General features: G+C 38.7%; 1 protein-coding gene across 1 annotated transcript; it reads left to right on the plus strand.

Moving 5' to 3' along the window:
* Positions 1 to 693: 693 nt before the first annotated feature.
* On the plus strand, positions 694 to 7,803 carry LOC116264392 (protein STRUBBELIG-RECEPTOR FAMILY 3-like). Its single transcript, XM_031644573.2, has 17 exons — positions 694 to 868; positions 1,546 to 1,693; positions 1,882 to 2,011; positions 2,117 to 2,188; positions 2,437 to 2,502; positions 2,615 to 2,686; positions 2,783 to 2,854; positions 3,265 to 3,336; positions 3,417 to 3,482; positions 3,572 to 3,640; positions 3,761 to 4,134; positions 4,264 to 4,625; positions 5,695 to 5,966; positions 6,084 to 6,222; positions 6,299 to 6,438; positions 6,618 to 6,774; positions 7,389 to 7,803. Exons 2-17 carry the CDS (start codon positions 1,579 to 1,581, stop codon positions 7,446 to 7,448), a joined length of 2,238 nt encoding a protein of 745 aa, XP_031500433.1. The 5' UTR covers positions 694 to 868; positions 1,546 to 1,578; the 3' UTR covers positions 7,449 to 7,803.
* Positions 7,804 to 18,525: the final 10,722 nt, after the last annotated feature.

The following is an 18,525-nucleotide window of genomic DNA, read 5'->3' on the forward strand; positions in this document are numbered from 1 at the left end:
AGACGAGGGTCCAAGCAGGCCCTATCTTGGTTCCGCTTGTGTCTACGTGGACACTCTCGGCAGCTATATGTTCAAACGGTGACATATTTTCTTAGACATATTTTGGTTACTAAAACTTTTTTCACCTCTCACTTTTTACTTTTGTTGGCCAATCTCCTTTTTTATGAGCACACGATCCCTTTGGTCATTTCCGAATTCTCTTTCTTAGAAGGTTTCTTGATTTTCCGTAGTTAAATTTCTTCTCAACCGTACATGTGGGAAAGGCATTCCAACAAACAGGGTTGGGAAAAAAAAATTATTCACGGGCACGGAAAGAGGGCTGCCGGGCCCGCCCCCTTTTTAATAGTGTTCGAATGGCAAAATCTCGGCGACATCCTCCGGTGTTCCAAGAATTTACGAAATAGCCACTCCGTTCAGGGTCCTGTATTTCCACCCCTCGGACAGGCAAAAATAACGAAGCCGCCACTCAGGGACGGGCCGCCTTCCTCCGCCCCCCACGCCGTGGCGCTACCGGTGTCGTGACGTGAACGAAGAGACTTCACGTCATAGGCTTTGGGAGGAGAGTCGGCACTTAAAACATTTTCTAAAAACTAGGGGCAGTTTGATAGTTATTGAAATTGATATTGTTGAGAAATGGTACAAAATTAAACTGAAAAAACAGCAAATTTAAGAGAATTTCTGAGTTCCGAAATTTTACGCTCCACCTTGGAGTAGTATAAGAGGCAGCTCTCTGTGGTGGATTCCGTTCTTACTAGGAATCGAGGAAAAGCTAGCTCTCTCTCTTTCTCTCTCTCTGTTAGCGCTCTGTGAAGAGGAAGACGGAAACACCACGATCTTGTTATTGTTCTTCTTCTTCTTTATAAAAGAGGTTAGAGTTAGGGGCCTGTGTTCTTCCATGTGTTGTTCTTTTTCTTTTTTATTTGCTTTGGTTTTCGTGCTTCTTGCTCTTTCCTTCCCTGCGAAGGAACTGTACTGGTTTTCATGAGAATCTTGTTCGGTTACGACGGGAACTGCGGGTGCAGGGTGAATTTTCTTGCGTCATAGCTCAATGCCGGTCTGGCGATGGAGTTCGGAGTCGAGATCTTTGGTTTCGGGTTTGGGTTGTTTCTATGAGAGGCTTTGAGGGAGGAGGAGCGTTTTATCTAGGGTCGGATGAAGGGATATTCTTGTCTTGCTTTGGTTTTTCGTTCTCTTTGGCTTTTGGTTCGAGCTCGTGAAGGCGGAGGTTGTTCTGTTCGGTAATTCTTTGGTGAAAGTGGCTTTCCTCGTCTTGATGTGTATCTTGAGACTTCGGTTTTGGTGTACGGGCGATACTTAATCGAAAGAGATGTTCACCTGAGCGGTTCTTGAGTTTCGGTCCTTAGCGTGCATTTTGTTTTGTGATTTTGTCTTTGTCTTGCTCAAATAGTTGCGTTTGTGGTCAAAGTTTTGGTCCAGTAGCTTGTTGTCAGCTTGTGACGGATTTGTCACTCTTCTGAATGTTGGTTTGGCGTGAGAATGTCGATTAATCTCTTGTTCGCTATCTATATTCGTTTTTGGTTGCAGGAATCTTTGCAAACTTACGAGTTTGATGTGAGAATGGTTCGTTGGCGGGCGGATAATGCTTACTTGAGAGTGTTTCGGCCGATATTTACCTTTTTGGTGCTTTCTTTGTCGCTACCAATTACAAACGGCGTAACCAATTCTCAAGACGGTAAGATTAACAGTTTTTAGCCGTTAGGTTTATCGGTATTTGATAAAGACCATGTGAAATGTGAGCCTACAAATCATGCTCAACGTTCATTTTCAATTTGTCAAGATAGTGTTTTGCTGCGAGCGCTTCTAAGAATCTTTATCAATTTATGTAATCGCTTACGTTGTTTTGATGTTTCTGATACTCAGTCTATGCCATCAATAGTCTCTATGCGGCGATGGGCTCACCTGCAATCCCTGGATGGGTTGCTTCTGGTGGAGATCCTTGTGGTGAGGGGTGGCAGGGCGTGCAATGTGCTGGTCCCAACATGACAGCAATGTATGATGTGCTTGGACTTTTTTGATGATTTTACGGAGTACAACCGTTTGCTGGTTTTAAACAGAATCCATATTTGCTTACATCTTGAATGTTTAAATTTGATAGAATTCTTAATGCTGCGAATTTGGGTGGGCAGCTCGGTGATGCATTAGGGAATTTTACAACTTTAATAACAATGTAAGCACTCTTGCCAATTCTAAGTTTTATCTTCCTGTTGCTAAGTTTGTTGTTCTGTGATTATTCAACAATTTTTTTAAAGCTTCATCAGCCATGGAGGCATTTTTGAATTTGCCCCTTACATTCTCCCTGTGGAGAAACTGGCCTGATGATTTGGTACCGAGTTGTGTTGTATTGGTGAACTAGGGAAGTTGTTTTTTCTGTTTTAATTTCTGATGGTTGTAACGATGACATGGCATGTGAAGCAGGGACCTGAGCAACAATCACATCGGAGGGATCATCCCAGAGAATCTGCCTCCTCATTTGCAGCGCCTGTATGTGCTGGTGACTCTGAAATCTTCCTGAAGTTTGCGTTCAAACTCTATGAGCTTTTGTTAAGGTTGCATGGCTTTGCTTGTCTAACGTTGAGCTTTTCTATTATTGCAGCTTTCTTTCTGCAAATCAGTTTATTGGAAGCATTCCTGGTGGTATAGGAGAGCTTAGTCTTCTGACAGACATGTATGTGCAGATTTCATTTAGTTATCAACTAATAATAAGGCCTATCTTTCAATTTCAATATGTATAGTTGAAATTGTTTGTTGCTTTCTTATTAAGGTCACTCAACAACAATCTCCTAACGGGGCCGATATCTGATGTCTTTCAGACCCTTGTTGGTCTGATAAACTTGTAAGTTAATTTCAGCTTCCCACATCAAAATGTGTACTTGCACACATGCAGGGATGCACGTACCTATACATGCATCTTTTTTCATATTTTTGATAACAAATGCTAGACCATTCAAGCGTAGGAAATTTGTAAATTTGATCCATCTTCCTGACTCAAACATGCATTTGCACGATCTGCAGGTATGTTTATGTGCATATGTGCATGCATCTACTGTAGTTCTTGCATTTTCAATCCTAGGCCATCCAGTGTGGTCCTGCTTCATATCCTGTTGAGGGCCATCAAAGTCGAAAATGATTCCATTTGTCTTACTATTGTGTTCATGATAAAATCTGGCCTGCTTTTCTTATCACTTGCGCTCACATGTGCATATCGATGTGCCACCTTGGTTAGACTTTCTTTCTTTTGTGTAGGGATCTATCGTCCAATAATTTGAGTGGTCAGCTACCAGCTTCATTTGGAAATTTGTCAGCTTTGACTACATTGTAAGGATATTTTAGTAATTTGAATGAACTGTATTATCTAGTTGGCAGCTTATTCACTGCATAAACTACTTGTCTTGCAGGCACTTGCAAAATAATCAGTTGACTGGAACACTTAATGTCTTAGAAGATCTAAAACTGCAAGACTTGTATGTTCCTTTTTATCTCAACCTTAACTTCTTGAATAACTGTTTTTGTTTTTGCCATTACTGATTTCAAAGTACTTCTGTTAGCACAGGAACATAGAGAACAATCTATTTTCTGGTCCTGTGCCCCCACAGATGCTGACCAACATCCCAAATTTCAGGTTATCTGCTTATTCCTTGATCTGTTCAGTATGCTCAAAGCCTTTACTTCCTTTTCTCCAATTGGTGGAGAAGGTCTAGTTACCAAGTAATTTTTCTTACCTGTTAATGTCTTTGTGCAGAAAGGATGGAAACCCATTCAATGTGACCCCTGTGGCGTCACCACCTGGTTCACTACCATCTCAACCACCACCATCTCAAGTTAGTCCAGGGTTGCCTGAAGGGCAATTGAAAAATGCATCAGCAACTGTTAACCCGAACAAATCTAGTTCCAGAGGGTTTTTCACCACTCCTAGGATTATTGGCCTAGTTGTTGCTCTATTTATGGCCATCGGCATAGTAATCTTGATTATTTTTATGTGTACATCTTGGTCAAGAGGCAGACACACAGCAGCAAATAGAGTTGAAAGAAATGAAATGGTTGCTTATGGTGAATCTGAAAAGAATCATCAGAAAAATGAAAATTTGATGCAACCAAGCAGTGATGTTGTGAAAGGTAATCATTAATTCCTAACATGCTTGCTTTTGTGGTTCATGAAATCCTGCTTCCCTTTTAACCTGTTTTTTTGGTGTACTGGACCATCAGGAGTGATTTTGATTTACTTCACATGTATTATCTATACAGTTTCAAATCAAGCTGTTGAAACAAGAACAATGAACCACAAAATTAATATGGCTGGAATAGATGGAAACTTGGCACCTCCTACTGCTCATGTTACATCTCATGATAATGAAGCAGTACTACTTGCAGTGGTTCCTGAATCAGAAAAACAAAATCATCTTGCCCCTGTTATTCCTCCCACCACTAATGTTGGCTCCCAACAGTTGAGCAAGTCAAAACCCAGGAAACCACTTTGTCCAGTCTCAGATGTGGTATCTTACACGATTTCTGATCTTCAACAATTCACAAACAGTTTTGGGCAGGATAATTTTATTGGTGAAGGATCTTTGGGAAGTGTTTATTTGGCAGAGCTCCCTGATGGAAAGGTATGGAATATGGATCATTTATCTTTTGCATGTCTTTCCTCGTTGTGTCCTTTTCCCAATTAATAAGTTTGCAATGACTTTTGGTTTGTACATGGATGTCGGATGTTTCTTTGCATTCATATGAAGATCCTTAAGTTCCATGGTTATACTATATCAAACTCATAAGTATACATGTAGCATGTTAATCCTTGTATTTTTACTTTTCCTAGAGTTACTTTTGTGATCACCACTCAAGTTAGATATCTCAGTAGGACCATTATGCAGTTACTGACTGTTTGCATTCACTTAGTAAGAGTAACCAATAAGCCAAAACAAATGCAGTATCCTCTGGCATAAATAAACTTAGGTGCAAGCGCACTTGATTGCTTTATACATGAAGTGCTGAAGACTCTCTGAATTCTGATTCTTCAATGGGTCTTCTAATGTGAAAGATTTTTTTTTTATGATCTCGATGCGATAAATTTTCATTGGAGGAAGATGCACAAAGTATGGTTCAAGCATCTGGATATGCCAATGGATCAATGAGTATGTGCTAAAGTTCAATGGGCTGCTTTCATCCTTAGAGTTGCTCATGGATTTTTACCTTGATGGCTTTTATTGTCTCAAAAGTAGTTTACTACTTTATTTAAACTTCAAACCGATCATTCATGTGACATTAGATAATGTACTTGTTAATTTTTGTCGATATCACAGAAGCACTAAAAGTTTCACCTCTCATATAAGAAAATCATCTCACCCCAGTTCCACTTGAAAGATTTATGAGAAGTTTCCTTTTCCAAGCCTTTGAACAATGACCCATATGGAGATTTTTCTTTTTGTTTTTGTTAGCAGTTGGTGTTAATGTTGATTATGCCCGATCTTTTGTGATAAAAATGCAGCTTATATAAGAGTTGGGATTGCTTAAGCTTGCTCTTCCCAGACTTTTCTTGCATCAGTTATCATTTTGTATTGCTATCTGCATGTTTGGTAACTAAACATCCGTAGACTAGATCTTGCTTTCTCCCTGCCTCTCTCTTGTTTGCACATTTCTTTTTTTTTTTGCTTTCACTAAATCGTAGATTTCCTGTAGATGTTAGCTGTTAAGAAGTTGGACACCGTGAATCCCTCCTTGCATACAAAGGAAGCATTTCTAAAGCTGGTTTCAAGCATCTCTAAATTGCATCATGAAAATATCACAAAGCTCATTGGATACTCTGCTGAGCATGACCAACGAATTCTAATTTACGAATATTGTGGCAATGGAACCCTACATGATGCCTTACATTCAACAGACAGGGACAATAAAGTACTGTCCTGGAAATCTCGTGTAAAGCTGGCTCGAGGTGCCGCACAAGCTCTAGAGTAAGGAAGAAATTCTCTCTCTCTTTCTCTCTCTCTCTCTCTCTTTTACTTTCAGATATAGATTTGATGTTTTGCCAAATGTGCCTCTGAATTTAAACTGCCATGCTTGTGATGAAGGTACCTTCATGAAGTTTGCCAACCACCAGTCGTGCATCGCAATTTCAAATCTAGTAATATTCTTCTTGACGATGAGTTTTCTGCAAAACTTTCAGACTGTGGGTTGGGTTCGCTATATTCTTCTTCTTGTGCTAGCCAGGTAACAAAGGTCATTGTTATGTGATGCATGTGATGAAGTTTTTCACTAGTAGGCCTAATGTTCTTCATGGTTACAGGTTTCAGCACATGTGGTAGGATCTTTTAGTTATGGAGCACCAGAGTACACCATGTCTGGGATCTATAACATTCATAGTGATGTTTACAGTTTTGGGGTGGTCATGTTGGAACTCCTTACTGGTCGAAAGCCCTTGGACAGGTTAGTGGTAGTGTCACCATCATAGTTGATATTGGCAAAACTTGATACATCTGTCTCTGCATGTATATGTGTGTGTGTGTGTGTGTGTGTGTGTGAGTGATTGACACTGTTTTCCAATGCCAATTAACTATTGAAATTGATCATTTTCACTGAGTTTAGCTTTGTTTCATGATAACTAGGACACGTCCTCGAGCTGAGCACTCTCTTGTAAGGTGGGCAACTCCTCAGCTTCATGACATTGATGCACTATCAAGAATGGTTGACCCTGCTCTGGAAGGAGCATACTCAGTCAAGTCACTATCACGGTTTGCAGACATTATCTCATTATGTCTTCAGGCAAGCACCGGTTTCTGGAACTAACTATCTCCGGTTATTTTTTTTTTTCTTTCTTTCTTTGTTGATTTTCTGGTTAGGCATTTGTACTAGAGTACGAATGTTGAAATTTATTAATCAGACCATATGCGGTTCAAAGTGACTTCAGACTTTGATGGGCCTCTACTTTCTTATAGTTTAGGCAATATGCACAAAATGACCTTTTCCTTCAGAAGGCAATTTTCCATGTGTTTCTGGCATTTCAATGACTCAATTGGATGTCGGAAATGACCATGAAATGGTGCAATATTCTGTAAGAGTAGGGACATGAAGAATATTTTTCAGTAAAGATCCTCTCAGCAGTGAAAGAAAGCGGAGGAAAGTCAATTATCATTCCTTTCAAAAGCAGCAAATGCCACTTTTTCCATCATTTAAGATCTCACTGGCTTTCCTGCCCCTACTTTTTATGTTCGTCTATGAGAATTCATATTATGAATATTAACTTTTATGAATGGATTTACAAGATATTTCTCTTACTAGGCCAAGAAGGGTTTCTTTATTCAACCAGAATAAGCATTGGGTGTTTTTTAGGTTCAGGTGTTACCAGTTCTGATCTTGATATAATTCTGATTTTGCAGCCAGAGCCAGAGTTCAGGCCACCGATGTCCGAGATCGTTCAGTCACTTTTACACGCATGACACAGACGGAGCCTTCTCCAAAGTGATGCCTCTGAAACTGTTCCTGATTCAAGGTCCAGGCTAGATGTAAATGAAACTTCAGTATCTGTTGCTGTCTAAATTACTCCAGACGTCACTGAACAGCTGACATGCTCATTTCGTGCATCACTCTCTTTCTGTCACCTATGCACCATCAATTGTACAGCCTCATTCATCCGCCAATGTAGGGGCGATTTGTGCCTATTTTTTGAGCTGATTGATGTCATAATCCAGAATTTGATAATTATTGTTGTAATTTTTTCGGTAGTGGCTTTGTATATGGGCTATTGATGAATGGTTTTCCTAGTTAATTTTCAGGTGGCTTGTTTTGATCAAATCTCCTTTCTTTTTTGTTTCCTAATAGGTAAGCTGGGGGTTATCAGATACCCACCAGTTTATCTATTTTTGCGAAAGGCACAAAGATATCTGCATGGCCTCCAATGAGATTGTGATTCTGTTCCTCGATTTTCTATGGTTGCAGTGTGAACAAGTGTAATGGCTATGGATATTTTCTTATTTTACGAACCAACTTTACGGTCACCCTGCTACAGCACGCGTAAAAATCTTCATGGGTTGATTCATGATGCCGTTTGCCCCTTAAGCTATGTTGCTCCTAAATGGCTGCTGCACCGTGTTGATGCTGGGTCCTTGTGCTTTCTCAAGACATTTAACTAAATTAGCTTCGACACAAAGTGTTATACGTAAATATAAATAAATAAGGCTGTTAAACCGTTGAATAGCCATATAACTAATATTATTTACACAGATAAATCTTTGTGGCGCTTGAGGTTTTGTTTTTTGTTTTTTTTAAGTTGTTGCATGTGCACTAACAACGTAACTTTTTCAAGTTTCTCCAGCTCGAGGGTTTCTTTATGTGATCACCGTCCATCGCAGAGAAACCCTCGCATGCTGAGGGTTTCTCTTTCTTTATTTGACACAACCCTCGGCATGGCCGAGGGTTTAGAGAAACCCTCAGCATGTCGCTTCTGATAATAAGGAAAGGAGCTGGTCTTTCTCGATCCCTCTTGCTCTCCCTAAGCCAGACTCTGTATTTCTTTATAAAACAAGTGAGCAAGTGGGATTCCCTGACTGAGTCAAGGCAACGGTAGGGCTGTTCAACCAGTTGAGCTGACTCGAACTCGACTCGTTTATTAAACGAGTCAAGTTTGAGTTAAGAAATGAACTCGACAGCCTCAACTAATCAAGCTCGAGTTAAGTGGGTTCGGCTCGGTTAAGCTTGAGAAAAAAAAAATAAATATATCTCATAAAATTATAAAAAAAAAGTATTGGTATGTGGTCAAATTTATATGCTGCCTCTTGCTTTAAAAAAATAAAATTTTAGTGAAATGATTGGCTCTACTCAAGCCAATCTTTGGATTCTCGAGCCGAGTTCGAGTTTTAAGAACTCGAGTCAAGCTTAAGCTAATGAAATCGAACTCGACTTGAGCTCGAACCGATTTCAAGTTTCTTTCAAGACACTCCAGCTGATTTTGAGCTGGCTCAACTTGCCCATGAACAGCCCTAGGCGAGGGACCTTCCGCCGAAACCTTCTATAAGATCCACACGAGAGACCGGAACACCCGCCCTCCCTCCCCCCACCTGGTCAGATCTCTAATAATCGACGGATTGCTAAACTTCTTATTTCATGAAGGAGATCCAAGGATCTGATATCCAAGGCAATCAAACACTCTAAAGGATACGGGTCCAGCGCCCCATTTCCTTTTCCTGAACGTCGCCTTGAAAAAAGTTACCGGCGAGGTGGAAGCAGCCGTTGGTATCCGCACTTCACAGGTGGATTCTTCCACCTTGCGTCGACTTCATCCAGTACATATGCTGCTACCTATCCTGCAATTAATGAACAACTGATACACTGGTTCTTCATGTTTCTGACACAAATTAGCCAGAGCCAATTCCAACCACTCTAATAAGCAGGATTCTCTACCAGCTTCTTCAATGGAAGTCGACTTTTGTTAAGGATCAAGGAAGAGGTATCTCTTACAGAAAAGTTCCTAGGAACCAACAATACTGTACAAGATTTCAGGATTGTTCTTTCTACTTTGCATTGGACGGGTGGAGTAAATCTTGAACCATTCTCCTTCCCTTTGCAAGTGGTTATCTTCTCTAGAATCAGCGTATCTTTCAGCTTACAGGTTCCTAGTGTGTGGTCGACGACTTGCCTTATGGTGGCCGGAAGATCATTTAGCACATGCTCTTGTCCATCCCAACATCATACGAACATTCAGTACTCAACGCGTCACCTAATTTTTGAATCAACATCTCTATCACGTAACAATTTTCTGAGACTGCAAGAAAAATGCTGGCGAAGAGGGAAAGCTTCAAAGGTACTGTGGCATACCCAAATGATTTCTGGGGAAGTCCTCTACTTTCATATCTATTCAATCATGTTATGAAATAAATGCGTTGAAAGCAAACTTGAGAGTTGAAAGGAATTATGAAAGTCTTCTCACTACTGATTAACAAACCTGACAATTATTCTTCAAATTGCATTGGAAATTCAATGAAAGATGAAGTGGAATTCCCTTTGATCTCTTACAAAAATGAAGCATCATCTGCATAAAATGAGTGTGATCAATTAAAATCAAGCATTGAAAGGCACAATTAATCTTTGACTCCTTTTCTAGTCTAATTTTCGTGAAACGGATTCCATGACAATGAAGAAATACACACAAAAATGAGCTCTGACCAAGATCTGAAGAACTCAGAAAGGTCTCCATCGAGAATGTCTACTTAATTCCATCACAAGTTCTACCAAACATATTTTGAAATTTTAACTTTTTTTTTGCTCTTCTTATTTACTCAATTTGACGTGCTGAACACATTTTGTTGATTATTCTTGTCCCCTTAAAAATGCCTATGATTTTCATATGTCATTGTTGGACGCATCCTATTCAACATGTTAGAAATTTATAAAAAGATTGCACAAACTTATAAATGACGAAACTATATAATCTATTCGCACTGTCAACCACGAGGATCAAGACGAAACCTGTCACTTGTGCAGTTGGTTTACGTTAGCATAGCTCTATGAGAGAAGAATGTATTCTCTGCCTTAAATATAATATCTTGCACGTTGTCTCATTATTCCTTTGATGAAGCATATTAACCTGAGAAATCATCCACTTTCATACTCTTTTTACATGTCATGCAAATGCAAATGCATAATCAAATAAAAACAACTCTATTTAATTACAGTGGGAACTCGGAGGCTTGATATAAGCTGATCCTTAGCTGCCTTGCCTGGAATCTCTATCTTGCTGAGCTGAAAAAGAACAATACATGTGGCGAGTCCTATTAATTCAGTGAGCAGACTATGGTAAAAAAAAGACATTTTGCCCTCAATTTCCATTAGCAAAAAATGATTGACTATCATTTTGACGTTTTTTTTTTTCGGTTTGATTTTGTTCTTGGTGGCAACAACATGACAATAATGAGAGTTAAATTCTCCATTTTGCATCCATCAAAGGCACGGACCTAGCATGTCGTAATGATTCTTCAATCCCCACAAATATTCGAAGCATGTCTTTACGACTCGTATCATTTCCTTTAAAGGATACTCATATTTGCACTCATTCACCTTATATTAAATGCCGAAGGTTTGTCTTTCAACTTGTTAATTCTCTTTAAGACATTATCGATAGAGTTTATGCTTCAGGGTCGTTAGATTTGTTTTTTCTTCAATTTCTTTTATTTTATCTCTATAGGATCTCACAAATGAAGGAATTTCAACATTCTAGAACCATTTTCATGCTTAAATCACTTGTGCTAATCTTCATAAGGTTAAATTTCCTTTGTGCTTGATCAGTCATTAGTGCCTCATTGTTGTGAACCTTAATTTGTAGAGTTTCTCTCAAGTTTTTGATCCCTAGAACTGGATCCTCCCTGTTCATAGAAACCAAATGGGGTAAATTAAAAAATGCAAGTGTTCATATGAGTGAATTTACCTACTGATAGAATATTCTTACCACTGTTTGGTATGTAGCACTTGGTTCAACGAAAACTTACAATTATTCGCTATTACAGGCATATTCCCGAGATGGGTAGTCGCTATTATTGAACTATACCTATTATAATGTCATCTCCTCATTGGTAGCTCTGTTTGTTTATTTGAGAATCAGTCATAGTTATGTTGATTTGTAGCACCCATGTCGGGACACTAGCTTTCCTGTTGAGCTTGTTCTAGTGACATCAGAGAGAAAGCTTTGATAATGTCCCATCAATTCTTAAAAAAGTGTCCTTTGTGCTCACAATGTTGACAAAGCCGTACTATTGGTGATTTGAGAATAGATCCAGTTCTGATTTGCCTTGTCTATTCTTCTCCCTCGATTTCCTCTATAAATGATCATTCCCTTCAGAGATGTCAATAAATCCGATTTAGATCTAATAACCAACGAGTGTTGCATCTCCCATTTAGAGTAATTTGAATCAATTCTTCATTTGTGCAATTTCATGTCCAGTAGCAACCAATTGAGGCGAAAGTTAATCACAGCAAATTCAGGATAAACAAGGTGACACGAGAATTGTGAGGATAGACTTGACTTTTAGTCATTCAATCCCGACTTACCTACAGGATGATGTGATTACTGATCTTTTTGCTGTCTTGAATTCACGTTTATTTATCTTAAGTAACAAGGTGTTGCAATATACTGAAACTTGAAAGCAGCTGAATCCTTGATGGCTGTCATTGATAAAAGAAAGAAAAAAAATTATGGATATATACTCAAGGATTTTATGTGGTTCAATTCAGTAGTGGAGCCACATATTGGCTGGTGTGTTGCCCCATATTTTTTTCTGTATTTTTGTACAAGTGCCAACAAATATTTGTTGTTTATATACACTGGTGCCCCTTAAGAAATGAAATTTTCTGAAATATAGTAGCCATCAGCCAAAAGCTTTTTCTACTCCTCCATTGGTTCAATTGATAAACATGACGCTCTCTTTCTTTAGGATTTTTTTTTTCCAAATCTTGGAGCATACCTTTTGCCTAGCTATAATTCTAAAAAAGAGATCACTTTTAGTTGTTTTGCTAATAAGTGTCAAACTTTTCATGAAAATGGCCAAATAAGGACTTGAACTGAAATTATGCTGACCTGAAAAATGAAATATTCTTTTTTCAGCATTACTTTCTATCACTAAACTATGTTTTTATTGTTTTAGCCTCTTTTTTCTTGTTTCTCAAGTTAATGAAAGTTGACCGCCTCAAGGGGCATAGCGTAGCTGGTTGAGCTAGGGGCTTGTACTAAGACAGGTATCTAGTTCGATTCCCGTGGGCGTTATGTTCCTGTGTCTTAAGGCGGTAGGACGCGGCATCTAAGCTGAAGGGTGCACCGTTGCTATCGCTGACACCGACGCAGCTCAGGACCCCGGAGGCAGGGGGAATGGGGGGCCTTCGGGCCTTTTTCGGGCGGTGGGATTAATACTCCTTGCTCACCCGAAGTTAATGAAAGTTGACCTCTATTTGACAACTTTTTATGAAAAGCATGACCCTTATTACAAAATTACAAAAAAGTAATTTCTTTTTACAATTATTGGGCAAAGGGTGGCGCTAAAAAAGGATACCTCCTTTTTCTTTTGTAATTCTCATGGAAGAACTGGGTTCATATTAATCTGAAGAATATTACATTTTGTCTATAAAACATGAATATGCATATCAAGGCAGCTTCAAGATTAAGCAAATCTCCAAATCAAGCATTCAAGAACTCAAAACATGTCATAAGAAAAGCCTCAAAAATGCAAACAGAGGAGAAGAAAAAGTTTTACACTTTGGTGCATGGTTTAAATCTCCTAATTATTGGTCATCTATCCATTCAAAAAAGCTTTTTGAAGTTAAGAATGAGCAATTTTTAGTGGATAAGCAAGGACAACAGGCATGACCCTCTTCATTTAGAATCCTAAGGGCATCAACTTTCTGTGCTACAAAAATGAGGGAAGGAGACACTGATATGCAAGTTGAAGCAGAGAAGGAGCACCATCCCGAGGTATCGAAAGCAAGCCTGTTACCTTGTGAAGATGTGGAGAAGGGTAGGGGCATCAGCCCTCTTGTGCGGTGGTAGAATGAAGTATTCTTCTTGCTCAACCAACAATTAAGATTAAAATGAAGCAAGTTTATATTAGTTGATTTGAGCAATAAATACCTCCAACATAGTTTAAAATTTGTGAAAAAAAAAAATCAATGCTTATTAATTTTTTTATGCGAGAATTGTTAATTGTGAGATACATTAAGAAGTATATCTGAACTCTTAGTTTTCCATTACAATCTGTGTAGATATTAATTGTTGGAAGCATTGCAATGAAATTTACACTTTGAAAGTACCGACGAGGATCAGACAGACAGAGGATCATATATAATAGTTAAAATATTGGAAAAGAAGTTTTCAAGCACTATTTCCCGCACAAAACAAATCATGCAGTTGCAAAATTTTATTTAAATGTGACGCAGCTATTGAGCCAAGTATGTACAAGGTCAAAAATACTAATAATAATTTGAGAAAATTATCATTATTATCGGAAACAAATTAATTGTAGAGAAAGAGATCCAAAGAAAAGGGCACGTTACATCTCTCAACAATAAAATGAAAAACCACACTTAACGGTCATCGAGAAAAAAATGATCGATCAAGAAACTATTTGAGATTAAGAATGACATTTGGTGTAGAATAATTACAGTTCATATAATTCATGAATAGTGGAAATTGTTTATCAATTATTTACTTACGTCAGTTCTTATACATATATACTTGTAATAATATAAAAAATATATATATTATTGCAAAAAAGATGCATTGAGAAAAAAAGCAAGGGTAGACAAGCATATAGAAACGAGAGAGAATGGGCTACTCAAATAAGCTAAGTCAAAAGCACGTAATGAAACGATCAACCTCCTATAAATGAGAAAATTTCTTCTTTTAAGCTCCTCATTTATGGCTTAAGAAAGTAGCGCACTGGGTCGTGACACCGACTACGAGTTTTAGACCTTCTTTCAAGTGAACCGGCCTTGCCGCCCAGTACAAGACATGCATGCATGATTCACGCCTGTGAAAAAGGAGGGTTTCCGGCGTAGGAAAAAATTCCCGGCGTAGGAAAAAAACGGAGACTAATTAATAATCCAACAGTACTGTCGACTGCACCGTACATGAGGTATGGTATGACTACAAATCTGTCGGTTTAGCAAGGCCCACCACCAGATCACCGACACCATTTTTTTCAGGCTACATCCCAACAAAGATTTGTTTTCTCACTCTTTCAGGGATGGAGAGAGATGCATTCAACCACATATTTTGTTTTTCAACATCTTCATTTTCATAATCTACCTTATAAATGAGATTTTACATTTCAAGCAATGTGAATGCATGAAAAGGAATGACTGTGCGAAGAAATTCGTGTAAGATATCAAAATCAAAACATTTGAACTTTTTAAGTTTTTAAAAACTCGTTGTACATGTCTCGATGCATGATTTTTATGTCTGCTTGAATGTCCTTACACATGCAAATCGTTCCAGCTAAACTTGAGCGTGAATTTTCAATGCGTGCCATACATTACAATGTTTACCATAAATCAATATATAAGTTTACTGTTTCATGAAAATAATGTCATCACCTAAGTAAATGTAAATGTGATTTAGTTGATTCTATCAATTTTGGACAGTTGGATTCCTTCATTCATAAGCGCTAATATCCATTTCCCATTGGAAACAGATGAAGATAAGAAAGGTAGGTGGGTGGATGTATGTATAATAGCTACAAACCTTTCCTTTTCAGCAGGAACAGAGTTGATGTAAATTGAAGCTGACAGAATCCAGTTTATAAAATGTTTGATTGGCCCTACCCATTTATCTTCTATTGGCAATATGAGAGAAGTGAAAGCCACCCTCTTCCCGCTGCTTCGAAGGACAAGAGTTGCTTCAGGACCTAGTAGACCTACGATATACCCTTCGACTCTAGAGTCATGCATGCTACCGTGTGCAATCCAAAGGAGTAACGATCACTGGAATTGAACTGATGATCACTTTTCACCGACCCGTCAACCCGACCAGCTACGCTATGCCTCTTAGGTCTTCTATCCGTTATTTCCTCAAATCAACTATTTTAGGCCATTTTCCAGTGTCTCCGATACATGCCTAAACATTGGTATGCTGAACTCTCATGAGATATTTATGCAAGAATTAGCTTAGCCAAGGGCAAAGGGGTAGAGTCTCGGCTCCTCGAGCATCCCCCCTACTACTATTCTCACTCATGCATGTATTAGTCAGTATCACTATTTAGTGCAAAGGGATAGAGTTTCGGCTCCTCAGCATCCCTGCACAACTCTTTTCACTCATGTATGTATTATTCAATATCACTATTTTGGGCAAAGGGATAGAATGTCAGCTCCTCGGGCATCCCCCTGACAACTATTCTTGCTCTTGCATGTATTAGTCAATATCACTATTTAGGGCAAAGGGGTAGAATCTCGGCTCCTCGGGCATCTCCCCGACAACTATTCCCACTCATGCATGTATTAGTCAATATCACTATTTAGGGCGAAGGCTTAGAGTCTCGGCTTCTCGAGCATTCCCCCACAACTATTCCCGCTCATGCATGTATTAGTCAATATCATTATTTAGGGCAAAAGGGTAGAGTCTCGACTCCTCGGGCATCCCCCTACAACTATTCCCACTCATACATCTATTAGTCAGTATCACTATTTAGCGCAAAGCAGTAGAGTCTGCGCTCCATAGACTTCCCCCTCCCCCACCCCAACTATTCCTTAAAAAAAAAAATTATACTCCAGATGAGGTTAAATCTAAATTAATAAGCCAAACTATGTACTATTTTATAGACAATAAAAGAGATTGAAAGAGGGTGGGTTGTATTCACACACACTTTATCTCTCTCTCTCACACCAAATGATGGGTAGCGCAACCAATTAAATTAGGTAGCGTAGCGTATAGTTGTCACATCTTCAGTTCAAGTATTGGAGGGTGCCATCCTAATGGTATTGAAGAGTATTGACCTCGAGATTAGGGGTACCAGTATGGAGGTTAAGTGAACTGGTCACCTCTTGACCAAAACATGGCTATATATAGAAACCAAGTTTACACACACACATACACACAACTTTGTGTGTGTGTGTGTGTGTGTCTATATATATATATATATATATATATATATAAAAGCGGTTTTGGTTTACCAAATGTTCGGAACAGATCAAATTTGGTCTAACAAACCATTATGGACTTTAATATTATGGAGGTCGGTATTGAGCCCGACTTATATTGATTTGGTTCACATTTAATAATGGAGCCATGCAGTATGGAACATGAAATTAAAATAAGAATAAGGTGAGGCCAAAGTCTGGACAAAACACCAACCACTTTGGAGTCGGATCATGTGGCTGCTTACCGTAGATCATGTCATACACATGTGCCATCCGACTCGGCTCAACTCGTTCAAAACTCGGAGAAAATTGTCGAGAGCTTGTTTGACTCGTCCGATTCACTCCAAATCCTGTGCTTAAAGAGTCATAAGAATCGGTTTTGTGAACCGAATCAGCGAGTGGCAAATCGCTCGCTTTGATTAGTTAAGATTTGGTAGGATTACTTACTTAATGACCCTTTAGAAATACATTAAATGAATAAACACATAAGCTTGAGAAAAAGTATCATTGATACAACTGTATTTTATGTAGGGGATCACGTGGAAGGACCATTGATATAGCTGGTGCAGTTCGAAAAATGGAGTCCAAACCCACTTCTCCCATTTTTGTTGAATCTAGTAGTGGAGCTACTTTGTGGCTGGCGTGGGCAACTGCCCACCCCAGCCTGAGTAAACCCTTATAAAAGTTTTATTATGATAATATTGGATTTAGGCCTAACCATGCACTCGTTGGTTGGGGTGGGCCACTGCCCATGTCAACCCATAAAAAATTTCATTATAATGTGTTAACTTCACATTATTATTACTTTAAATTTATATGTAGTGCCCACACCAAAGTTGTGACACCTACACAAGTGCCCCATGAATGAAAAATCTTAGTTCTGCCATTTTACTCACACCGTTGTTTGTAGCCCAACATGCACCCACCCATTGCAATAATAAGATAGATCAGTGCCTCGTAGCTAAAAATTTCCAACTCCACCACTAGTTGAATCTAAATATTAAGATAATTTTAACAAAATTTTTTGAAAAAAGTATTGTTTAGACCTTTTTTTTTAAGTATGCCATAATTGTTGCTCGTGCATGTGTTTGCTTTTAGAGAATTTATTAATTTATTTTTTAATGATTATAATCAGGTGAGAACCCCACTGTCCAAACGAGAAGCGGAAACCCCATTCCTTGCCCTTTAACCTTCGGGTTTTACGGGCTAGCTATAGATTAATGACTACTTGTCATAAAATTCAGACCTAACAGGATTACTGGTGAACATGAGCTCAGTCGAGGCCAAGTTGAGTTAGCTCGACTAATGAAACCTAGAGCTCGACGGAAGCAGCTCGAGCTCTACTCGGCAGTTATGTGTTCAGCTCGAGTTTAACTCGATTAAAGCTCGACAAACTCGTTTGAATAAAATTGATATTCATCGTTACTTGTTGAGCTCGAGCTCAACTAGATTAAGGCTCGACAAACTCATAAAGTCATTCGAATATACCGATTTGATTAAGGCTCGAGATCGACTCAATAGTTATGTGTTGAGCTCGAACTTAACTCAATTATTTGAACGAATTGATTCGTGAACTCGAGCTCGACTCGTTAAGCAAATGACTTTGCTTAAACTCATTCACGAGCCGAGCATTAACGAGCCGTGCTCATTGTTCACCCCTAAATGGGATCCTCCACCAACATTCCCTCTCTGTAAATGTAGATCACCCACTTGTTGAAAACTTATATAGGGGTGTTTGATTACTTTGGATTTATAATTCATTACATCTGTTTTACATCTGTTGATGTGATATTGTTGATATGATAAAAAGTCCATAATTAGGTCCATATGGTTCTAGATCTTATACCATACATATGGTACATACTTTGGTATTGGGTCTAAACCAGGTAATATCCGATTCATTGA

The sequence above is a fragment of the Nymphaea colorata genome, chromosome 11 (genome assembly GCF_008831285.2).
Source record: "Nymphaea colorata isolate Beijing-Zhang1983 chromosome 11, ASM883128v2, whole genome shotgun sequence".
NCBI classification, from domain to species: domain Eukaryota; kingdom Viridiplantae; phylum Streptophyta; class Magnoliopsida; order Nymphaeales; family Nymphaeaceae; genus Nymphaea; species Nymphaea colorata.